The 21,386-nt window shown below is 31.5% G+C and overlaps 1 protein-coding gene across 4 annotated transcripts; it reads left to right on the top strand.

Annotated features, from left to right (window-relative positions):
- The first annotated feature begins 948 nt into the window (after positions 1-948).
- On the top strand, positions 949-19,597 carry LOC111712665 (carbohydrate sulfotransferase 12). 4 transcript variants are annotated; one of them, XM_023487346.1, is made up of 14 exons: positions 949-1,022; positions 2,246-2,323; positions 7,039-7,769; positions 8,402-8,575; positions 9,149-9,240; positions 10,399-10,423; positions 10,783-10,863; positions 11,541-11,631; positions 12,464-12,533; positions 13,077-13,169; positions 15,311-15,416; positions 15,969-16,056; positions 16,969-17,075; positions 19,546-19,597. In XM_023487346.1, exons 1-14 carry the CDS (start codon positions 1,010-1,012, stop codon positions 19,546-19,548), a joined length of 1,752 nt encoding a protein of 583 aa, XP_023343114.1. In that variant the 5' UTR covers positions 949-1,009; the 3' UTR covers positions 19,549-19,597. The 4 variants fall into 4 exon arrangements, with proteins under 4 accessions (XP_023343114.1, XP_023343112.1, XP_023343115.1 ...); XM_023487344.1 differs by lacking the exon at positions 19,546-19,597 and adding an exon at positions 17,130-17,550; XM_023487345.1 differs by lacking the exon at positions 19,546-19,597 and adding an exon at positions 17,130-17,550 and having other exon boundaries at positions 964-1,022; positions 2,255-2,323.
- Positions 19,598-21,386: the final 1,789 nt, after the last annotated feature.

Below are 21,386 nucleotides of genomic sequence, written 5' to 3'. Positions count from 1 at the left end.
TCCTTATCCTAGTTCAACCTTTCTTAATCCTTATCCTAGTTTAACCTTTCCTAATCCTTGTCCTAGTTCAACCTTTCCTGATCCTAATCCTAGTTCAACCTTTCCTGATCCTTATCCTAGTTCAACCTTTCCTGATCCTTATCCTAGTTCAACCTTTCCTGATCCTTATCCTAGTTCAACCTTTCCTGATCCTTGTCCTAGTTCAACCTTTCCTGATCCTCATCCTAGTTCAACCTTTCCTGATCTTTGTCCTAGTTCAACCTTTCCTGATCCTCATCCTAGTTCAACCTTTCCTTATCCTCATCCTAGTTCAACATTTCCTTATCCTCATAGTTCAACCTTTCCTTATCCTCATCCTAGTTTAACCTTTCCTTATCCTTATCCTAGATTAACCTTTCCTGATCCTTATCCTAGTTCCCAAGTTCAACCTTTCCTAGTCCTCATTCTAGTTCAACCATTTCTAATCCTTATCCTAGTTCAACCTTTCTTGATCCTTGTCCTAGTTCAACCTTTCCTAATCCTTAACCAAGTTCAACCTTTTCCTTATCCTCATCCTAGTTCAACCTTTCCTTATCCTCATCCTAGTTTAACCTTTCCGGATCCTTATCCAAGTTCAACCTTTCCTAATCCTTATCCTAGTTCAACCTTTCCTAATCCTCAACCAAGTTCAGCCTTTCCTAATCCTCAACCAAGTTCAACCTTTCCTAATCCTCATCTTAGTTCAACCTTTCCTAATCCTTATCCTAGTTCAACCTTTCCTAATCGTCATTATTGTTCAACCTTTCCTTATCCTCATCCTAGTTCAACCTTTCCTTATCCTCATCCTAGTTCAACCTTTCCTTATCCTCATCCTAGTTCAACCTTTCCTAACCCTCATCCTAGTTCAACCTTTCCTAATCCTTATCCTAGTTCAACCTTTCCTAATCGTCATTCTTGTTACTGTTTAATAAGCTGGGAAAAAGATGAATATCTGAATAGAAGACTGGATACAGGAAAATATCTTCAAAGTATGGTTAGGGCAGGTATTTTTATGATAAAGTATTCTACAGGGTTACCCATATAACTCGAGCCTGTAAAGACGACCTGAAACTCTTCCAATTTGACGATTAAGGTTAAGTTAAGTCTGTTGCCTTTAATATAATCTCTTCATCACTTATTCAATGATTAGACGAAAAAAAAAACACGTTTACATTTGCAGGGAATCGTTAATATCAGGAAACAGACAGTATAAATTCTGTACAATGGTCTCGGGTAACCCTTTATATTGTTAGGACATGTATATTTATAAACTATCCTCTATTGCAAGGGGTGTACGGTGTACACGGGGTTTTCTAGCAAAGTAAATTTCACGATTGAAATGGAGACATATTTTATTAAAACAATTCGAAAAAAAACACAAGCTAAGAATGGTCCTTTTGATTAAAAATAATCATTAACCTCTCAACTTATTAGTCTTCTTATCCTTCTCATTCGTATCATCATTTCATCCTTCTTATCCTTCTTATCTTTCTCAATCATATCATCAATGTTATCCTTCTTATCTTTCTTATCATCATTGTCATTCTTCTTATCCTTCTTATCCTTTTCATTCTTATCATCATTGTTATCCTTCTTATCTTTCTTATCCTTCTCATTCTTATCATCATTGGCATTCTTCTTATCCGTCTTATCCTTTTCATTCTTATCATCATTGTCATTCTTCTTATCCTTCTTATCCTTTTCATTCTCATCATCATTTGCATTCTTCTTATCTTTCTTATCCTTCTCATTCTTATCATCATTGGCATTCTTCTTATCTTTCTTATCCTTATCCTCCTCATTCGTATCATCATTGTCATCCTTCTTATCCTTCTTATCTTTCTCATTCATATCATCATTGTCATCCTACTTATCTTTCTTATCCTTCTCATTCTTATCATCATTGTTATTCTTCTTATCTTTATTCTCCTTCTCCTCCTCATTCTTATCATCATTGTCATCCTTTTTACCACTCTTATCCTTCTCCTTCTTATCATCATTGTTATCCTTCTTAACTTTCTTATTCTTATCCTTCTCATTCTTATCATCATTGTCATCCTTTTTACCAGTCTTATCCTTCTCATTCTTATCATCATTGTTATCCTTCTTATCTTTCTTATCCTTATCATCATTGTCATCCTTTTTACCAGTCTTATCCTACTCATTATTTTCATGTGAAAAACTGTCCTTTTTTAAAATGATCGGTTACCTGACAGCATATTTACAGGTTTTACAGGTTTAGAGGATGAAATAAACATATTTGATGATAACTACAACGATATCATGGGAGATCAGACCAGTCAAGGGATACAAGGGTCGGATTTCATAAACTTCAGAAGAAAAATTAAATGAAATTTCTAAAAATAAAAAAAATTCAACTTAATTTTGGAGACAAATTAATTCATTCGATAACGTAGGTTTAAACCTTTATCTTTTGCCAGAGTATACATTTTTCAACTTCTCCTAGTTCAACCTTTCCTAATCCTTATCCTAGTTCAACCTTTCCTAATCCTCATCCTAGTTCAACCTTTCCTAATACTCATCCTAGTTCAACCTTTCCTAATTCTCATCCTAGTTCAACCTTTCCTAATTCTCATCCTAGTTCAACCTTTCCTGATCCTCAACCGAGCTTTTTTGTATTTCGCTTTCCTGTATTTTCTTAAAGTTAAGGCGTAATTTTCTTCCTTTTTCCCTAACTTCCAAAACTTCACTAACTATCTTTCTTTCTTCCCCTAACATATTTTTTAAATAATCTTTGGTTCTCAGTTAATATTTTATCTGTTATTTCTTATCCTCCCCCCACCCCCTTATACTGGTTTAGATATACACTATACACTATACAGAGGAATAATCCTGTAAGATAAGCGCTTGACTATTTATATGGAGTGAAACCTGAACTTGTCATTGAAGCATCCCCCAACCCTACCCTTGCCCCCTACTACCTTCCTCCCATCCCTTATCCTACCCCGCTTTTCCCTGCTGTCTTATCCCCGCCAACTTATTCCTGTCATCCCTCCTATCCCCTATCCTACCCCTGTTTTGCCTGCTGTCTTATCCCCGTTATCTGATCCCCGCCATCTAATCCCCGCCATGTTATCTCTGTCATCTTATCCCCGCCATTTTACCCCTGTCAACTTATCCCTTCCATCTTATCACAGCCGCCTTATCCCGCCATCTTATCCCCGCCATCTTATCCCTGTCATCCCTCCCATACCCAATCCTACCCCTCTTTTCCTTGCTGTCTTATCCCCTTCATCTGATCCCCGCCATCTAATCCCCGCCATCTTATCCCGTCACCTTATCCCTGTCAACTTATCGCGGCCATCTTATCACGGCCGCCTTATCCCCACCATCTTATCCCCGCCATCTTATCCTTCCCATCTTATACCCTCAATTTTGTCCCCACCATCTGTCCCACCATCTTATCTCCGCCATCTTATCCCCTCCATCTTATCCCCGCCATCTAATCCCCGCCATTTATCCCGTCATCTTATCCCTGTTAACTTTCCCATCTTGTCCCCGCCATCTTATCCCGCCATCTTATCCTCGCCATCTTATCCCCATCATCTGATCCCCACCATCTGATCCCCGCCATCTTATACCTGTCATCTTATCCCTGTCAACCTATCCCAGCCATCTTATCACGGCCGCCTTATCCCCGCCATCTTTTCCCCATCATCTCCTTCCTCCATCTTATCCACGCCATCTTATTCCGACCATCTTATTCTTCCCATCCTGTCCCGCTATCATATCCCCACCATCTTGTTCCGTCATCATATCCTCGCCAACTTATCCCCGCCATCTTATCCACGCCATTTTATCCTTGTCACCTTTCCTATCTTGTCCCCGCCATCTTATCCCCGTCATTTCATCCCCGCCATCTTATCCCATCTTGTCCTCACCCTTTTAATATTTTATTTCCTTCGCTTCCTGTTCTGTGATCTATCTGTTGAATTTCTTGAAAACATCATCTTTTACAATTTTACAGGTTAAACTCTCTAGAGCACACATTTAACAGGGGGAAACCGAGGAATTATATTTTTATATAATACAGAATTCCGACCCTGACCTACCTTAAACACTCCCGTATATCTCTGTATACCTCTTTATACCCCTGTATACTCCTGTATACCCCTGTATACCCCTGTATACCCCTGTATACCCCTTTATACCCCTGTATACTCCTGTATACCCTCACTTTACCTCTGTATACTCCTGCATACTACTGTATACCCCTGTATACTTCTGTATACTCCTGTATACCTCTGTATACCAAAACCTGTATCCCCCTGTATGCTCCTGTATACCCCTGTATACCCCTGTATACTCCTGTATGCCCCTGTATACCCCTGTATACCCCATTTTTTGTAAACTATGAATATTCCTGTAAAATATATATATGAAGCCTAATGACCATCTGTACTAAAGTGACACTTGTAAAAACCTAATTATTAAGTTGAAACCTTAGAAACTATTCATTCAATAAACTAGAGAACCCCTTGAGTATATAATATATGCTAAACTGTGAATATATTAAAACTTTTACGTGTATCAATTAGTTAATCTCGGGTTAACAGTTCGGTTAATCCATCATTATTACGATTATAAGCGTAACTGAAGCCATAACATAGAATTTTAATTGTCTGAGCACTAATTAAACCAGTTAATATTTCACTCTCAAGCACAAAACTGAAAATTTTCTTTTAATTAAAAACTCATTTTTTGAAATAAATGGCTATTCAATTACAAAAACTCGTCTAAATTGCGACGATTGCATCGTGATTTTTCAAAGAACCGTTATAGATATCTAGTTTTGATTGTTTAAAGGTGATCTAGCAATATAATTTAAACTCTTTAATGTTTTGACAGGTCTAATAACAGAAATTAAAATACTTCTTAAACAATTTAATAAATAATTTCTTTAAATAACAACTATTAAATACAAAACGTTAGTATGGGATTTCACTAATACTTTTCATTCATACCACCAAGAAAAATTCTTGCTTTATCGGTAAAATTAGTGTTAAAATTATATATTTTGGTGACTATAAGACTAGATTCAAATTATATCATTATGTGAGTTATGCAATATAGTCGTATCTTGCATTTTAGATTCTTTTCATAAGCGACTAATAAGAGTCCAAAACTAAAGAATGCGCGAAATTAAAGTTATAGCATAAAAGTTCTGTAAAATAATGAGTTGCTACTTAAATATTAAACTTTCTCAATTTAACCCTGAAGGGAAATTTGAATTTCCCGGGAAAATTCTGAACCATTTAGAGAAAACATATTACAGAGAGATAATACATGACCATCGTTTATCAGCTGTTTTTAAATTTTAAATTATTTATGTAACCGAAAACAAAACATGATCCAAGTTACAACCGTTTTTCGGGTTTACATGCAAATGCGGGATTCAAGATTTTAACCCTGGGTTTACATTTTAACTCGTTGATTTTGGCGAGGTAAATATTTAAAATTCAGAAGTAGCATTTAAGCTGAAACTTAACATTTCATTGGAACTTTTCGTTCTTTAGTTTTAGACTCAGATTTTCCTTCATTTTGTAATATTGAAACAAAGATCGCAACTTTTTTTGTGGAGTTTAGTTAATCTTGAACGCTTAATATCCATATCAAATCCACTTTTTAATTTGAGGATCAATGCTTGATTCCTCATTAAAGGGTATCCATGCAAGATATCTAAGAATGATTAAATTAATTACATCTCAAAAGTTCTGACTTGTGAGATCGGAACTTTGATGAGGAATTAAATTAATCTGTAAATCGGCAAAAGATGGATTAATTATTTACATTTACCAGAACAGTTCAAATATCCATCATATTTTGTATATGAGAGTAGATATGAATTTATATATCTCACTGTGTTCGTCTTCTGATCTCAACTTTAACTTTTTCTTCTTTCGTGTTCTACGAAATTATTTCAAAATTGATATTTTCACATTTCCCCCACTATACCTCCACTACCTTGGGGAATATTCTTAGAAAAACAGGAAGCAAGAGTGGATGGGGGGGGGGGATTTGAATTTTCAATTCTGTATTTTAGGAATAAAAAAAATTCAAATTTTTATGTTTCGTATTATTTTAGATTTTCAGAGGAAGGTTATGACAAGATATAGAATAAAGGTATCTTACATATGTTCTCACATGATTTTTAAAAATAATTTTAAACCATAATTTTGTTGCAGTACACTGTGATATTTGGAGTATTGTTATGTACGAGCGTTTTCTATGTACTTTTAAAAAGTAGCATTGCTGTAAGGAAAAGGATATTCAGAAATTATTGTTCTTATCATTACTTTTGCTGTTATTATTATTATTTTTATTATTATTATTATTATTATTATTATTATTATTATTATTATTATTATTATTATTATTATTATTATTATTATTATTATTATTATTATTATTATTATTATNCGTAATTATTGAATATAAATTACTCTGTATATTAATGTGATATATGCAACCATATGAATATCATGACAACAATCGGAAATTTTCTTATATACTCCGCCAGGAGTCCTGAAAATAATCCTAACATAAACATAAACATAAATTGTATCAAATAAATTCTAAACAAAATCTTAATAATACTGCACTCTCACCTCAACTACCATACCTAGCCAACCTCTCCATGCCAAAGTTTATCGGGACTTGATCTATTTATATACTATGCTTGTCTGTTTGTATCCAGTAAACGTTAAAACAACTGAATTGATCAGGCCAACATATTGTATGGGATTCATTTGACCTTTATTGTTTAGATAATCTAAGCATTTAAACAGAAAATTTTGCGAAAAGAAGTTTTATTTTGAGAAGGAGGAAAAATGTGGACTTGAAGAGCAAAAACTAAAAGTTAAAATTGCAATTAGAAAACAAACAACATTTTTGAATGAACAATTTTATGTTAAACTTTTCAGTTTAGATCCTAATAGTTGTTTCCTACTCTTCATATAGAAACTAATACTGTAAAGGCCGAACTTAGTATTAGTATAGATCAACAGAGTATTAGTATAGATCAACAGAGTATTAGTATAGATCAACAGAGTATTAGTATAGATCAACAGGTTGAACAAAGTATCATTATACCTGAAAAGAGTGGAAATAAAGCTGAACAGAGGGGATATTATTTGGCTGAAAAAAGTGCACAACATGAGATACAGAGTACGCATGTAAATGAACAGAGTGGGAGAATGGCTGAACTGAGTGGGAATGTAGCTGAACAAAGTGAGAATGAAACTGAACAGAGTGGGAATAAAGTTGAACATAGTGGGAATATGGTTGAACCAGGTGGAAATGTAGCTGTACAGAGTGGTAATGTAGAAGAACAAGATGGAAATACAACTGAACAGGATGAAAATATAGTTGAACAGAGTGGATATAAAGCTGAACAGAGTGGAAATAAAGCTGAACAGAGTGGGAATATGATTGAACTAAGTGGAAATATAGCTAAACAGAGTAAAAATGTAGCAGAGCAGAATGGAAATAAAACTACTGAGCAAGATGAACAGGATTTGAATGAAACTGAACCAGGAAAAAATAAGATACAGAATAAAAATGAAAAAGATGTCAAACATTTTGAAGAAATCTTGCCACCAGGTCCTCCATCAAGTTCATTCTCCTCCTCATTATATTCAACCACATCCTCTTATTCTATCATTTCATCCACTGTGCTGGGCTCCTCAAGCTCTACAAACCTGATAGGAACAGACACTGGTCTTAATCAGGTTATACTTGATGATTGAATTACAGCGATAATATATATAAAGTGGACTGAATGTCTTCTTCGCACTGTATTCAAACATAAAGACCGTTAAATATATATATTGTTATAACTGATTTATAAGAGCTCATTGATAGAACAATTACAAATTTCGAGAAGCAAAGCAGAAACGACAATCATCCCGCTTTACATTGATTAATTTCATTACTCAAGAACATATTATATGTTTGAGTTCTGTAGAGAAATCTTCCCCCAATGGCTTGTACTTAACCTGTTTAAATCTTAAAAGTGGGGTCGATGATGTAAATTTTTTTTTCGTTTTTCTGTTATAAAATCTGCAAGTAAATTTTTATAGAGCACAACTTAAAATCATCAATTTTCAGATAGTACGGTGGTAGGCGTTATATCAATATTATGAAGGCGACTTTCGATTTCAGTTTTGATTTATATCAAGCTTATAAACAGCATGGATTAACAAAACATGGAAACAGACAGAAGTTGTCAATGAAACAAGCTTTTCTTTAATTACTTGAAAACTTGTAATTAGAAAAAAGCTGGTTAACAATTAAAACTTAATAAAAAAGTCGTCTTCATTATATTGATATAATTCCTGCATGTATTACTATAATTACTCAGGAGGAGGGGACGGATAGAAAAGAGGAAAAGGACAAACTAGAGAAAGTAAAGGAAGAGAATGAAGGTCTAGACGAATTAGAGCGTGATAAGGTAGGAATTAAAGACGTTGATGTTGAACAGTTTCTGGAAGAAAACGCTATGAGAAAACAACATCTACAGGAGCAGTGCGCTAAGGAACAGTTGCAATCGATAATTTATGTTTAGGCGAGTTTCAGTGCATCAGGACCTATTGTCTTTAGTTACTTCTTTTTTCCCTTGACACAGCAGTCCCATTCTTTGAAGTTCATTGTAGTCCCAGATCAAGGACTTTATACTATGTTTAGATAAGTGGGTCAGAGATTTACTGCTCCCCCCCCCCCCCTTGAATAGGCTACTGAGTACTGATAAATTTTAGCTGTTTATTTGAATCATAAATGATTATTAACTGAAGATAAATATCCACCATTTTAAAAAGAAAAATTTTTATGAAAATCCTTGGAACAGAAAGGAATTGAGTCTTTTTCACAAACTCTGATTTTCTTATCCCTATATCTTTGGATTCCAATGTCGTAAACATTTGACATTTCAAGCTATGACTTTTGTTAAATAAATAATATAAGTTTGAAAGTTTCGGACATTGGGTTCCAAAGATAAAAGAATTAGAAAATCAGAGTTTGTGGCAAAGACTCAATTTCTTTAACATTTTGAAATTAACTTCAAGTTTTCGATTTTAAACTCTGTTCATAATATTGCTTATTATGCTGTAAGGTTACGTCAGGACAGATAACAAATAAAATGGCAGCTCTCGTAAATTCTACAAATGCGCAGACCCACATGTTCACATTATATCCGGAGAAAAGGTAGGTTACTTTAAAGGGACTGTAAATGTAATTTAAAGCGACTCTAGCTCTATGTCCGATCTACAACGGTATCCATTAAACTTTAACATTTATAGCTAGAAATTGAGTGCCGACAAACTTAATACAGTGGATTGCAAATGGCCGAAGGGTCACTTGAAGTCCATAAAATCTTGTTATCTCATCACTTATTACTAAACAGTTGTTTTGAACAGAGTTCTAACCTGTTAAAAGGATCAGGGGGGTAATCTAGCCAGGAGGGGGATGTATGAAGGTTTAGGAGCGGGATTAAGGGATGATCTGAGCAGAAGAAGAGGGGGGTAGGGGGTAGGTGTGATGTATGATGTAAGAAATGCTAATTAAATCATTACTATCTATCAACCAACAGGACCAGGGCTGTATACTTTATCATTACTTTGTTTTATTTATACAAAAAAATATCCAATTGAAAACAAATAAATACCAATTTATTTAAATTATAGAATCTTCAAATTACCCCTTGTTTTCACCGGGAAAAGTACAGGGGTTAACCTTCAATGATTGATGAGTGAATTTCTTATTTAAGATTGTATAACTTTAAGTTTACAAGGTTTATCTCATCTAATAAAATCATAATAAGAAATTGTGGTTCAAGTCAAAACTTTAGTCAGTTTTAATGCATAATATCAGCCAAGAAAGGTACTGTAGAATGTAGATGTAATTTCAACTGAAACTAAATTTTTAGAGATTCATGGATAAGCGGATTGAGGATTTTCGCAGATTTTGCAGAAGAAACTTTTCAAAATTAAAATAATTTTAATATAAAAACGAATATACATTCTATTTGTCGCACACAAAAAAAGTTTAAAGGGTACCGTTGTGGATCGCATCTGAACTGGTGACTTAATTTCTTAATTTCTAAAGGAATTGAGTCTGTACCACAAATCCTCATTTTCTAATCCCCATATCTTTGCAACCCGGTCAATGTCGAAGGCCTTAGATATTTCAAACCATGTATTCTGCTATATAAAATTTAAAAGTCAGGTTGCATAGATATAGGGATTAGAAAATTTGAGTTTGTGGCGAAGACTCAATTCCTTTAGAAATAAAGGGTTAAGTGAAAGTAAGTCACCAGTTCATAGAATTTTTTTTGTTCCTATCTTCATTTTAACTATTTTTCAGAATTGCATGGTGCAGAACTCCGAAGGTAATATTTTTCATATTTCTATTCTTTTTTCCTTTTCAGAGAATTTTTTATCGTAGTTTTTACAAATTCATTTTATAAATGTTCGAGAGTAGAAAATTAGATTTGAAAACAGTTCTTCGGAAAAACTCAATCAAATTGAAAGTTTCAGACTTTTCAAAAAATCAAGAGAATGAATAAAGACGTTTCCCGAGAGACTATTTAATAGATTGGATTGTATTGGAATGGCTAGTGGGGGGATGTAGAGTTAAAGTTTCTGTAAAGTTTTCTATGATTCAAATAAATGCTGAAATGTAAATATGAATTAATTTATTAATCACATCTCTTACGGCGTATTTATAAAATTATATGGTTTTACATAGATTGGTACAACCACGTGGTCTAAAATATTTCTCCAGCTTTATAAAACTGATCCTATGAACACAAAGTCGCTTCATAACACGGTAAGAAAGGAATTGAGTCTTTGCAACAAAATCAGATTTTCCCATACCTATTTCTTCCCAACCTAAGGCCTTAGATATTTCAAGCTTTGAATTCTGTTGGATCAAATAATCTAAGTTTGACATATCAAAGGTTTATATTGTTAGGTTGCAAAGATATAGGCATTAGAAAATTTGAGTTTGTAATTGTCTACGTTATTTAGTTTCAAAGGTTTTATAAATTGAAAGAAATTTTTTCTACTGTATTTTGTACTATACAATTTAGGGTTGCTTCGCGCCCCTTCTTTTCCATTATCTGTATAGAGAAACCACAGTTTAAAACAATACATTTTAAAGAGAAGAAGATGGATTTTAAAAAGCTTATAATGGTACCGTTGTGAATCGGACATGCAACTCAATGAATGAGAGTCACTTGCAAAAAAAAACTTTGAAAAGATTTTTTTTAATTATAAACAACACTCTTGTATGCCCAGTCCTTTAGTGCCTGATCCAATCAGGGTTCAGTCATGTGTTTGGTGTCTATTCTGAACCAATATAAATTGCATAGCGGTAACATCTATCTTTCTATTTATCTCATTATCCAATTAGAGATGAATCCTTATATCGGCGCTATACACTAAATGGAAATATTTACTTCTACTGAAACTATAGTGACAAAGTAAATAGAAAAAAATATTTAGATGAAAAAGATTGAAAAGAAATTAATATCTCGGTCTGGGAAAACCAGTGTTGTACTCTCCCTTCGATCCAATCAAACCAGAAAATATAAAAGTAAGAAGAATTTATTTTATAACAATTTTTTATATTCTCTATTTCTATCCAAAAAATGTGGCTAAGGATTATTTATTGATTTTAAAATGCTGGCAACTGATGTAATTATAATTACAAATAACAAGATCCTTGAAGAAAGGAATTTAGTCTTTGCCACAAACACTGATTTTCCTATCCCTATATCTTAGATTATTTATCTAACAGAATTCATAATTTGAAATATCTAAGGTCTACGGCATTGGGTTGCAAAGATATAGAGATTTGAAAATCAGAGTTTGTGGCAAAGACTCAATTCCTTTGATAATAAGAAAGATAGATGAAGACAAGGCTTCCACTGTTTCCGGTTTCCCACCGTACTTATTTGTTGGGCCATACATTGATAGGAAGACGACATTTTAGAAATATATATACTGTACCGAGACAAGTTGTTTTACTAGACAATTATTAAAGCACTAATAAAGTGAAATGGGTCTGTTTACACTACTCAATAACTGTGTCTCATGTTCAAATAGTTCATTAGACTATTTAAATTCATAACTTGAGTCTTTCTATTTCAGAGTTGTCATATTATCAATGTACGTTCTGAATATTACAGTTTATAAAATATGATCATATTAATCTTTTTTTTGCCAAAATTCTGTTTTTTCTTGTTAATTGTAATAAGAGAATGAATTTAATATATTTGAACCGATTAAAATTTGTTCCGTAAAATAAAATGCTTCCAATCTTGAAATTTATTAATGCTGTTTAATTCCTCATGAAGTTTTGGGGGTATTCAACAAATTTTTTATCATTTCCTTTCCAATTAATTTTAATTTTTTGTTTTGTCTAGGCATTATAGCAGCCCGGCATCCATTTGATAGATTATATTCAGCATTCAAGGATAAAATATTGGGAAGAAGGTGAGCTTTTAACAAACAACAGAGTTCAAAACTTTTATTTTCTGAATCAATCAATTCCTGTTTGATATCCTGTGATCGGAAACCCGGCTGGGATCAACTAAAATTAAGGGATCAAGAACTTTTTCATCAAATTCAAAAGTTGCCGCTGTAGATATCTAGATCAAGCGCTATTCTTCATAAAGTTTCAACCTCTGTTTATATAGATATCTAATTGATAAAAGGAATTCTGCTAATATCATACTATGTTCATGGTGTCCATTACACATTAAATATTGAAATTAAAAAAATGTAAAAATAATGGTCAACCAGACCTTCATGAAATTTTTGAATTATCGCATTATTGTCTTACTAAAGTTTAGAGGATTTTAACAAGAAAATGAAAAAAATCTAAAACATATCTAATATATGAGATATATATTATATATATATATTGAGATAACACAAATCACACTTTTTTACTCACCCGGCTTGGAAAGAACATTTTCTAATAATGACATTTCAGTTTACTAGTTTCCAATTATTATTTGTGACTTTAATATTCAGAATAAGAATGTATGGAGTGAATGATATGAGGAAGAAACCAAAGTTTTCTGACTTTATTAAGAAAGTTGTGAACTTTAAAGGTCGTTTTAACAGGTAAACTGTATATCTTCATTCGGGCCCAACACGTTTCCATAACAAACGTTAACATATTGTATTATGCAAAAATGTTATTATAGTATACAACTAAATTACTGTACTATGCAACAAAACTATTGTATCATACAGCAAAGTTTTTGTATTATACAGCAAATTTATTGTATGACACAGCAAGGTTATTGTATTATACAACAAATTTATTGCAATATACAGCATAGTTTTTGAACTATACAACAAAGTTATTGTATCATACCGCAAATGTATTGTATTATACAGCAAAGTTATTGTATTATACAACAAAGTTATTGTATCATACAGCAAAGTTATTGTATTATACAACAAAGTTATTGTATTATACAACAAAGTTATTGTATCATACAGCAAAGTTGTTGTTTCATACAGCAAATGTATTGTATTAAACAGCATAGTTATTGTATTATACAACAAATTTATGGCATTATACAGCAAGTTATTGTAATATACAACAAAGTTGTTCTATCATACATCAAAGTTATTGTATAATACAACAAAGTTGTTGTATCATACAACAAAGTTATTGTATTATACAACAAAGTTGTTGTATCATACAGCAAAGTTATTGTATTATACAACATATTTATTGTATTATACAACAAATTTATTGTATAAGAAAGCAAAGTTATTGTATCATACCGCAAATGTATTGTATTATACAGCAAAGTTATTGTATTATACAGCAAAGTTATTGTAATATACAACAAAGTTGTTCTATTATACAGCAAAGTTATTGTATTATACAACAAATTTGTTGTATCATACATCAAAGTTATTGTATTATACAACAAAGTTGTTGTATCATACAGCAAAGTTATTGTATTATACAACAAAGTTGTTGTATCATACAGCAAAGTTATTGTATTATACAACAAAATTGTTGTATCATACAGCAAAGTTATTGTATTATACAACAAAGCTATTGTATGTATTATACAACATATTTATTATATTATACAACAAATTTATTGTAAAAGAAAGCAAAGTTATTGTATCATACCGCAAATGTATTGTATTATACAGCAAAGTTATTGTATTATACAGCATAGTTATTGTATTATACAACAAATTTATGGCATTATACAGCAAAGTTATTGTAATATACAACAAAGTTGTTCTATGATACAGCAAAGTTATTGTATCATACAACAAAGTTGTTGTATCATACATCAAAGTTATTGTATTATACAACAAAGTTGTTGTATTATACAACAAAGTTATTGTATTATACAACAAAGTTATTGTATTATACAACAAAGTTATTGTATTATACAACAAAGTTGTTGTATTATACAACAAAGTTGTTGTATAATACAACAAAGTTATTGTATCATACAGCAAAGTTATTGTATTATACAACAAAGTTATTGTATTATACAACAAAGTTATTGTATCAGACAACAAAGTTATTGTATTATACAACAAATTTATTGTATTATACAACAAAGTTATTGTATCATACAACAAAGTTAGTGTATTATACAACAAAGTTATTGTATCATACAGCAAAGTTATTGTATTAAATGACTGAGTTATCGCACCTAACTTAAGAGACTGGACTGTTTTAATTTCAAGTGGCTCTTTATGTACTTAGGGGGATGACTGATTCACATTATAGTACCCTTTAAACCTCTATCTGATCAATAATTTGAATCTGATCAATCTCTCTAAATGGAGAGTCCAACGATGTTACGTTCACATTTCTTTTTATTATTTTTTGTGACTCTTTTCTTTGAATTAGCGTTTGGCAAACATAAAAAATGTAAAGGAGTTGAGTTTTTGCCACAAAGTTTGATTTTCTAATCTCTAAATCTTTGTATCTTTGCATCAAAAGATTGCAAAGATATTGGAATCAGAAGATTTTAGTTTGTGGAAAAAACTCAATTCCGTTTTAAAAAGTTTTGGCATTTAAAAAAAAATAACTACACAAGGTTATACCAAAAAGGGTATATTTACTGTGGAAATAGTTCATAGTTTAAATATCAATATCTGCCACTGTTTAGAAGGCGTTTCGTCGTGTGTTTAAATATGAAATCCCTTGCATGAAATATAATTTCAAGTCATATGCGTTTTCGTGGATTTTTACTCGATTTTTCGACCCTTAGGCATTGGCGACCTAACTGGATGATCTGTAATCCTTGTGTTTATGAATTTGATTATATTCTCAAAATGGAATCCTTCTCAACGGACTCAGCAGCAGTACTTAAACAGGTTTTATTCGAAATATTAATAATTATCAATCTTCGCTCGGACAAATTCGAGTTTCTATCCCGGCCATACATTGACTTGGTCTAGTATTGTACATAATTAAAAACAAGTACACCTGTTTGGGGAAAACAATAATTTTAATCAAGAAAACTTTTTCTCAAAACTACTTCAGAATCTAAATTTTTTGAAATCATAAAACTGCAAAGGAACTGTGCCCAAAATCTAATTTTTTAATCCCTATATCTTCGCAACCTCACCAACGAAAGGAATTGAGCCTTTGCCTCTAACTCAAATTTTCTAATCTCTATATTTTTGCAACCTGATGGTGTAAATCTTTGATATTTCAAACTCAGATTATTTCATCTAACAGAATCCACAGTTTGAAATATCTAAAGTCATACTACATTGGGTTGCAAAGATAAAGCCGGATTAGAAAATCAGAGTTTGTGGCTAAGACCCGTTATTCCTTTTTCAGTCCCCCTTCATTTTGATTGATTTCTTATAAATGTCGATTAATCGAATTTATGTTTGTTTGTTTACATTTTGCTACGTCAGCTGGGTGTAGGAGAAGTATCTGAGATTGATAAAATGAATACTGTTGCTAATATCAAAAGGAACCCTCTCAACTACACACAACTACTCGGTAAACGCATCTTATTGTTTTAAACCAGTACATATGTCAATAATCATGGAATTTGTAGAAGAACAGTGGAAGGGGGGGAGCAGGGGGAAGGAGCAGCTTACGATATTTCATTTCCAGCTCATGGCAAAAAATTCCTCCCCCTTGAATAAATTTGTTCTGAATGTAAAAATATTTGAAAAACAAAAAGACAACATTTTTTTTTCTCTCCTCAGAATTTCACTTAATGTACTCGATATAATTAACCTCTAAAACGCAATGTACTCGATATAATTAACCTCTAAAACACAATTTACTTGATATAATTAACCTCTAAAATACAATGTACTCGATATAATTAACCTCTAAAACACAATGTATTCGATATAATTAACCTCTAAGACACAATGTACTTAATATAATTAACCTCTAAAACAAAATGTACTCGGTATGATTTACCTCTGAAACACAATGTACTCGATATAATTAACCTCTAAAACAAAATGTACTCGATATGATTAACCTCTAAAACACAATGTACTCGATATGATTTACCTCTAAAGCACAATGTACTCGATATAATTAACCTCTAAAACACAATGTACTCGATATGATTAACCTCTAAAACACAATGTACTCGATATAATTAACCTCTAAAACACAATGTACTCGATATGATTAACCTCTAAAACACAATGTACTCGATATGATTAACCTCTAAAACACAATGTACTCGATATGATTAACCTCTAAAACACAATGCACTCGATATGATTTACCTCTAAAGCACAATGTACTCGGTATAATTAACCTCTAAAACACAATGTCCTCGATATAATTAACCTCTAAAACACAAATTTTGTATTTTCATTCCACAAATTCTGAGTCCAAATCTGCTTTTCTTTTCAAATATTTTCTTTGATTTGTTCCATTTAGAAAATGTAAGTTCGCAGGATCTAGGAAAATTGCTTGATCTTTATTATCTTGACTTCATACTATTTGGATATGATATCCAGGAGTTTTTAAACCTAAAACACGCTAAGGTGAATTTTTTTAATTGGTGAAAACTATTTTTAATCTTTTTTATTTATTTCTAGAAAGAGAAAGAAGAGAGAGAAGAGAAAGGCAAAGAACGTATATATGTTAAATCTGAATAATTAATATTCTCAGTTATATTAACTATTTACCAGTTGTAGTATCAGTTATATTAACTAATAGCTGAATTGCCCGGTGTTGCCCGTGGAATTTTAATAACTTTTTTTTTTAAATTTGAAGGAAAAAAATCTAGTTTAAAAAATTTGAATGTTGAAAAAAGTAATTTCTATTTTTTTAGCCTATGTTACCCCCACGGTAACCCTGTTCCCTAAAAAATTTCAGCTAATATGGTTTTGCTCATATGAACCTATATAGATTAAATTATCAGTAAGATACACTGGTATATTATCAGTTAATATTACACTTATTCGAGATTTATGTTAAATCATGAAATATATGATACACTTTACAAACTTTTACTGTGTCAGCTGTAATAATTGTTAAAAAAAAAAAATATATATTTAACATTTTTTTTATCAAAAATGATAATTGAGTGTTTGACAGAAACTCCGATTTTCTACAATTTTAATATTTATTTTTTAAAAACAGTTTTAAGGTTTAACGTTCTTAATGTTACAAGATAACATTAGTTTTACATGATCAATGTTCAACACTGGTATATTAACATATTTTTAAGTTTGGTATAATTTACATTGTAAGTTTGCTTTCGATATTTCAGTCTCTGGATTGCTTATTATCCTTAAGATTTAAAAGATTCTTTTAAACTATGATTTTGTTGTCCCTATTTCTACAGATTAGACTAGCATATATATTAATTGACTGAATGAATGAAAAAACGTACTGAGATATAACAAGAGTTGCAAGAGTAAATAAAATATATTTAATTAAAGTATTTAAACATATTCAAACTTCTCTCAGACTTCTCAGACATAAATATGAAATTGATTGCATTTGCAATTAAATATAAATTCTAAACTTTTTTATTATCATACTAATTTATTTCGATTAATATAAAAGAATTTTGATTTGGTTAGTTTAGTAGAACTTTGCTAATCTAATTTAAATAATTAATATCAAAGAAGGAAGGGAACAGAAAATAAAGAAATATTAAAAATGGAGGAGTGGGGGGGGGGGGGGGGGAGTTAAAGAAATATAAAAATGGAGGAGGGGGAACAGAAAATAAAGAAATATTAAAAACGGGGGAGGGGAAACAGAAAATAAAGAAATATTAAAAATGGAGGAGGGGCTGAAAATAAGAAATGTGAAAAATGGAGAAGGGGCAGAAAATAAAGAAATATTAAAAATGGAGGAGGGGCGGAAAATAAAAAAAATGTTAAAAATGGAGGAGGGGGGGGGGGGGGCAGAAAATATATTCAATTAGTGAATATTTAAATCGGTCAATAACTCTTCATAGCAATTTTACTTAAACAACCGGGTTTTTATTTTCATGTTTTAAATCCTCGAATCCCTAATCACTCCTATATTATCCTGACACCTAAATAGTAAGTTATATAATTTACCATTCAAAACTATTTTATTCATCAACATTTACTAAATCTGTATGAAATATATCTGTGGATCTGATTATTTTCAAGTTTCCGAGTTAAGGATCCTAATCAACAAATCAACTAATTATTTAATCAACTAGCCAACAAATCACCTTATCATCGAGGCCCCGCTTAAGTTTCAACATTTCAAACTGCCTGATCTAAGACAATCTAGCATGGACGTTGTTAATTTTCTCCAACAGGATCATATCCATCTAATCAACTAATCAACTAGCCAACTAATCAACTAATCAACTAATCAACTGGCCAACTAATCATCGACGCCCCGCTTAAGTTTCAACAAAGATATATATTTTTGGAATTATACGACCAAAATTTGGCCGACCATATTTTGTGATTGTTTTTTGTATAATTATACTTTTATTAAGTTAGCAATAAATCCCGGTAACTATTTTTTAAGATGAAAGACGATCTCTAATTCATCTGTCGATGGCAATACATTCCGCTTCTTTGATAGATATTCCTGTATATAAATATAGAACTGGTATTGTGGGGTTATCAAGGTACAGATAATACCAATATCTTCTGAATATCTCTATAAAAGATTGCTGAGTTATTCATATCTATCTTTTTATCTATCTATATATCTATATATATATCTATCTATCTATCTTTATCTGTTTATTTTTTCAACCTATCTATCTAATCTATGCATATGAATGTCTATTTGTTTATCTATCTATGCAGGCCAAAAAATAAAGCATAATTTAAAAAACCGATTTATCAATTTCTGTTTTTTATGGATTTTCTGTTTTATATCATTCAATTTACCATTTTTCATGATGTCATATTCCTTTTAAATTTCTTTTTAGAAAATAATTAATTTTCTACAAAGCATTAGTTAAGCACACAGATCCAGGTAGATCTACTTTTAAAATCTTTTTTTCAGTAATTGGGAAATCCTGATCGAGAAAGAGAAATAAAAGAAATAAAAATCCTAGATATTTCACATAAAGTGTCATGAAGGTTTTTGTCGTACAAAAACTAGATAATACTTTATCCTTTTAACGTTTCAAATTTTCCAGAACAAGATGCTTGTCACTCCTCATATTTGATTTGAAACTGTGGAAAACTGCTGAATTTTCACAAGTTTATTAAATTATTCCTTTTGATGTCGATTCAATCTTTCAACTTTGAAATTAGCTCAGAGTTAAGTTCTATTTAAATATATTTTAGATAAATTCTAGAACAAGAACAAAATTGGAAACATAATTCAAAACTTGGTGTTGAAGTTACAAACCACAATCAAGTTGATGCAATTATTATTTCCACATTTGGAAAAAACATATTTTGGTCTGGGTTGACCCTTCTTAGTTTCTGAGACTAATTTCTGTCAGAAGGATTCGAAAAATGGAATATCTCATTGTGGCGTACACAGGTTTACTCACAAAGGATAATATTTTAGAGACGACTGTACGGAATGTGTAGTGTCTGTTTCCTTATATTTATTATTCTCTTCAACTTGCTTCTTTCTTTCCCCAATAAGCCATGAAAAGAATTCAATTAAGGCAGAATGATTAATTTAACTTTTGAATCATCAAGTTTTAAAAGTATCAGGTCATCTTGACAGTCTCATCGGTTGTTTGTACAGATAGTTTAAGTAAAACAAACAGCAAAGAAATTGAGTCTTTGCCACAAACTCAAATTTTTGTTTACTATATCTTAGCAACCATGATGGTGTAAACCTCTGTTAAACTTAGACTATACATTGGGTTGCATTTGACATTGGGTTAGATATAGGGATAAGAAAATCAGAGTTTGTGGCAAAAACTCAATTTCTTTTGTAAACAAATCTCTAGCTGCATATTCCTGGTCACAATATGAGAGTCGAGCCTCGGCCTAATATAGATTAATTATATTAACAGATAGGATAATAGATGTCGTCTTTTCAATATTTATGTGTGTTTCGTTCACAATAAGCCCAAAATAACTACGCGTAGTCGGTGTAGAAAAAGACAGAGAGAGAGCCTGTTCTACGCCGACTACGTGTAACTCTTTGGGATTTTGAACGAAACACACAGAAATCTTGATAAGACGACATTTAGAGTCCTATCTGTTATTTTAATTTATCTATGCTGCCTAACCAATCAGTTTATGAAAACTGTTGTTTGTTTACAATAAACTAGTTTGTAATAAATGTAAACAACCATATTATTATCTTTTTGTATATCTATGTGCAGTGTAATGATATAATTCTGATTACTAAATTTAAACAAAAAATATATTTGAAAAGGAATTGGGTTTTGAATAGAAGTTTAGAAAGTTATTCATCCATGCAATGTTTTCACAATTGTGAAATTCAAATCATTTGAAATGTTGTTGAGAGAAACTAAATCTGTAAGTATCTTCAAACGAAAGTTTTTTTTCAAACATTTATTTTGTGTTTACTGAAAATAAGATGTGTATGGATGAACTAGGTCAAAATAAACGTTATTTCTTTCTTCAATTCTAAAAACCATTCTTGAAATAGTTAAATTATTGATTTACGATTTACACCTAGGTCCCATAGTCATTCAGAATCGGATAAACTAATCCGGTTTTAAATAAAACTGTAGACACGTCCGATGCACAACGGTGCCTTAAAAGTTTTGTCTGTTCAAGAATACCTGAGATATTCATTATATCTTCCATAATATTGATAAATAAGCTAGAAGGGTACTACACTGTGAATCGGACATTCCCCTTCACAAATCGAAGGCCCTTGAACGTACCCCAAGGAAAGGGAAGAAA

The sequence above is a fragment of the Eurytemora carolleeae genome, unplaced genomic scaffold, assembly GCF_000591075.1.
Source record: "Eurytemora carolleeae unplaced genomic scaffold, Eaff_2.0 scaffold1115, whole genome shotgun sequence".
Lineage (NCBI taxonomy): Eukaryota > Metazoa > Arthropoda > Copepoda > Calanoida > Temoridae > Eurytemora > Eurytemora carolleeae.
Note: the sequence above shows the minus strand (reverse complement) of the source record. Positions and strands in the feature narration are given on the sequence as shown.

Excerpts from the sequence above, each read along its gene's own strand:
- LOC111712665 (XM_023487344.1), top strand. Across the intron at positions 8,576-9,148 it reads TACAGGAGCAGTGCGCTAAG|GTTACGTCAGGACAGATAAC; the intron begins GAACAGTTGCAA and ends TTATGCTGTAAG. Across the intron at positions 12,534-13,076 it reads GATAAAATATTGGGAAGAAG|AATAAGAATGTATGGAGTGA; the intron begins GTGAGCTTTTAA and ends TTTAATATTCAG.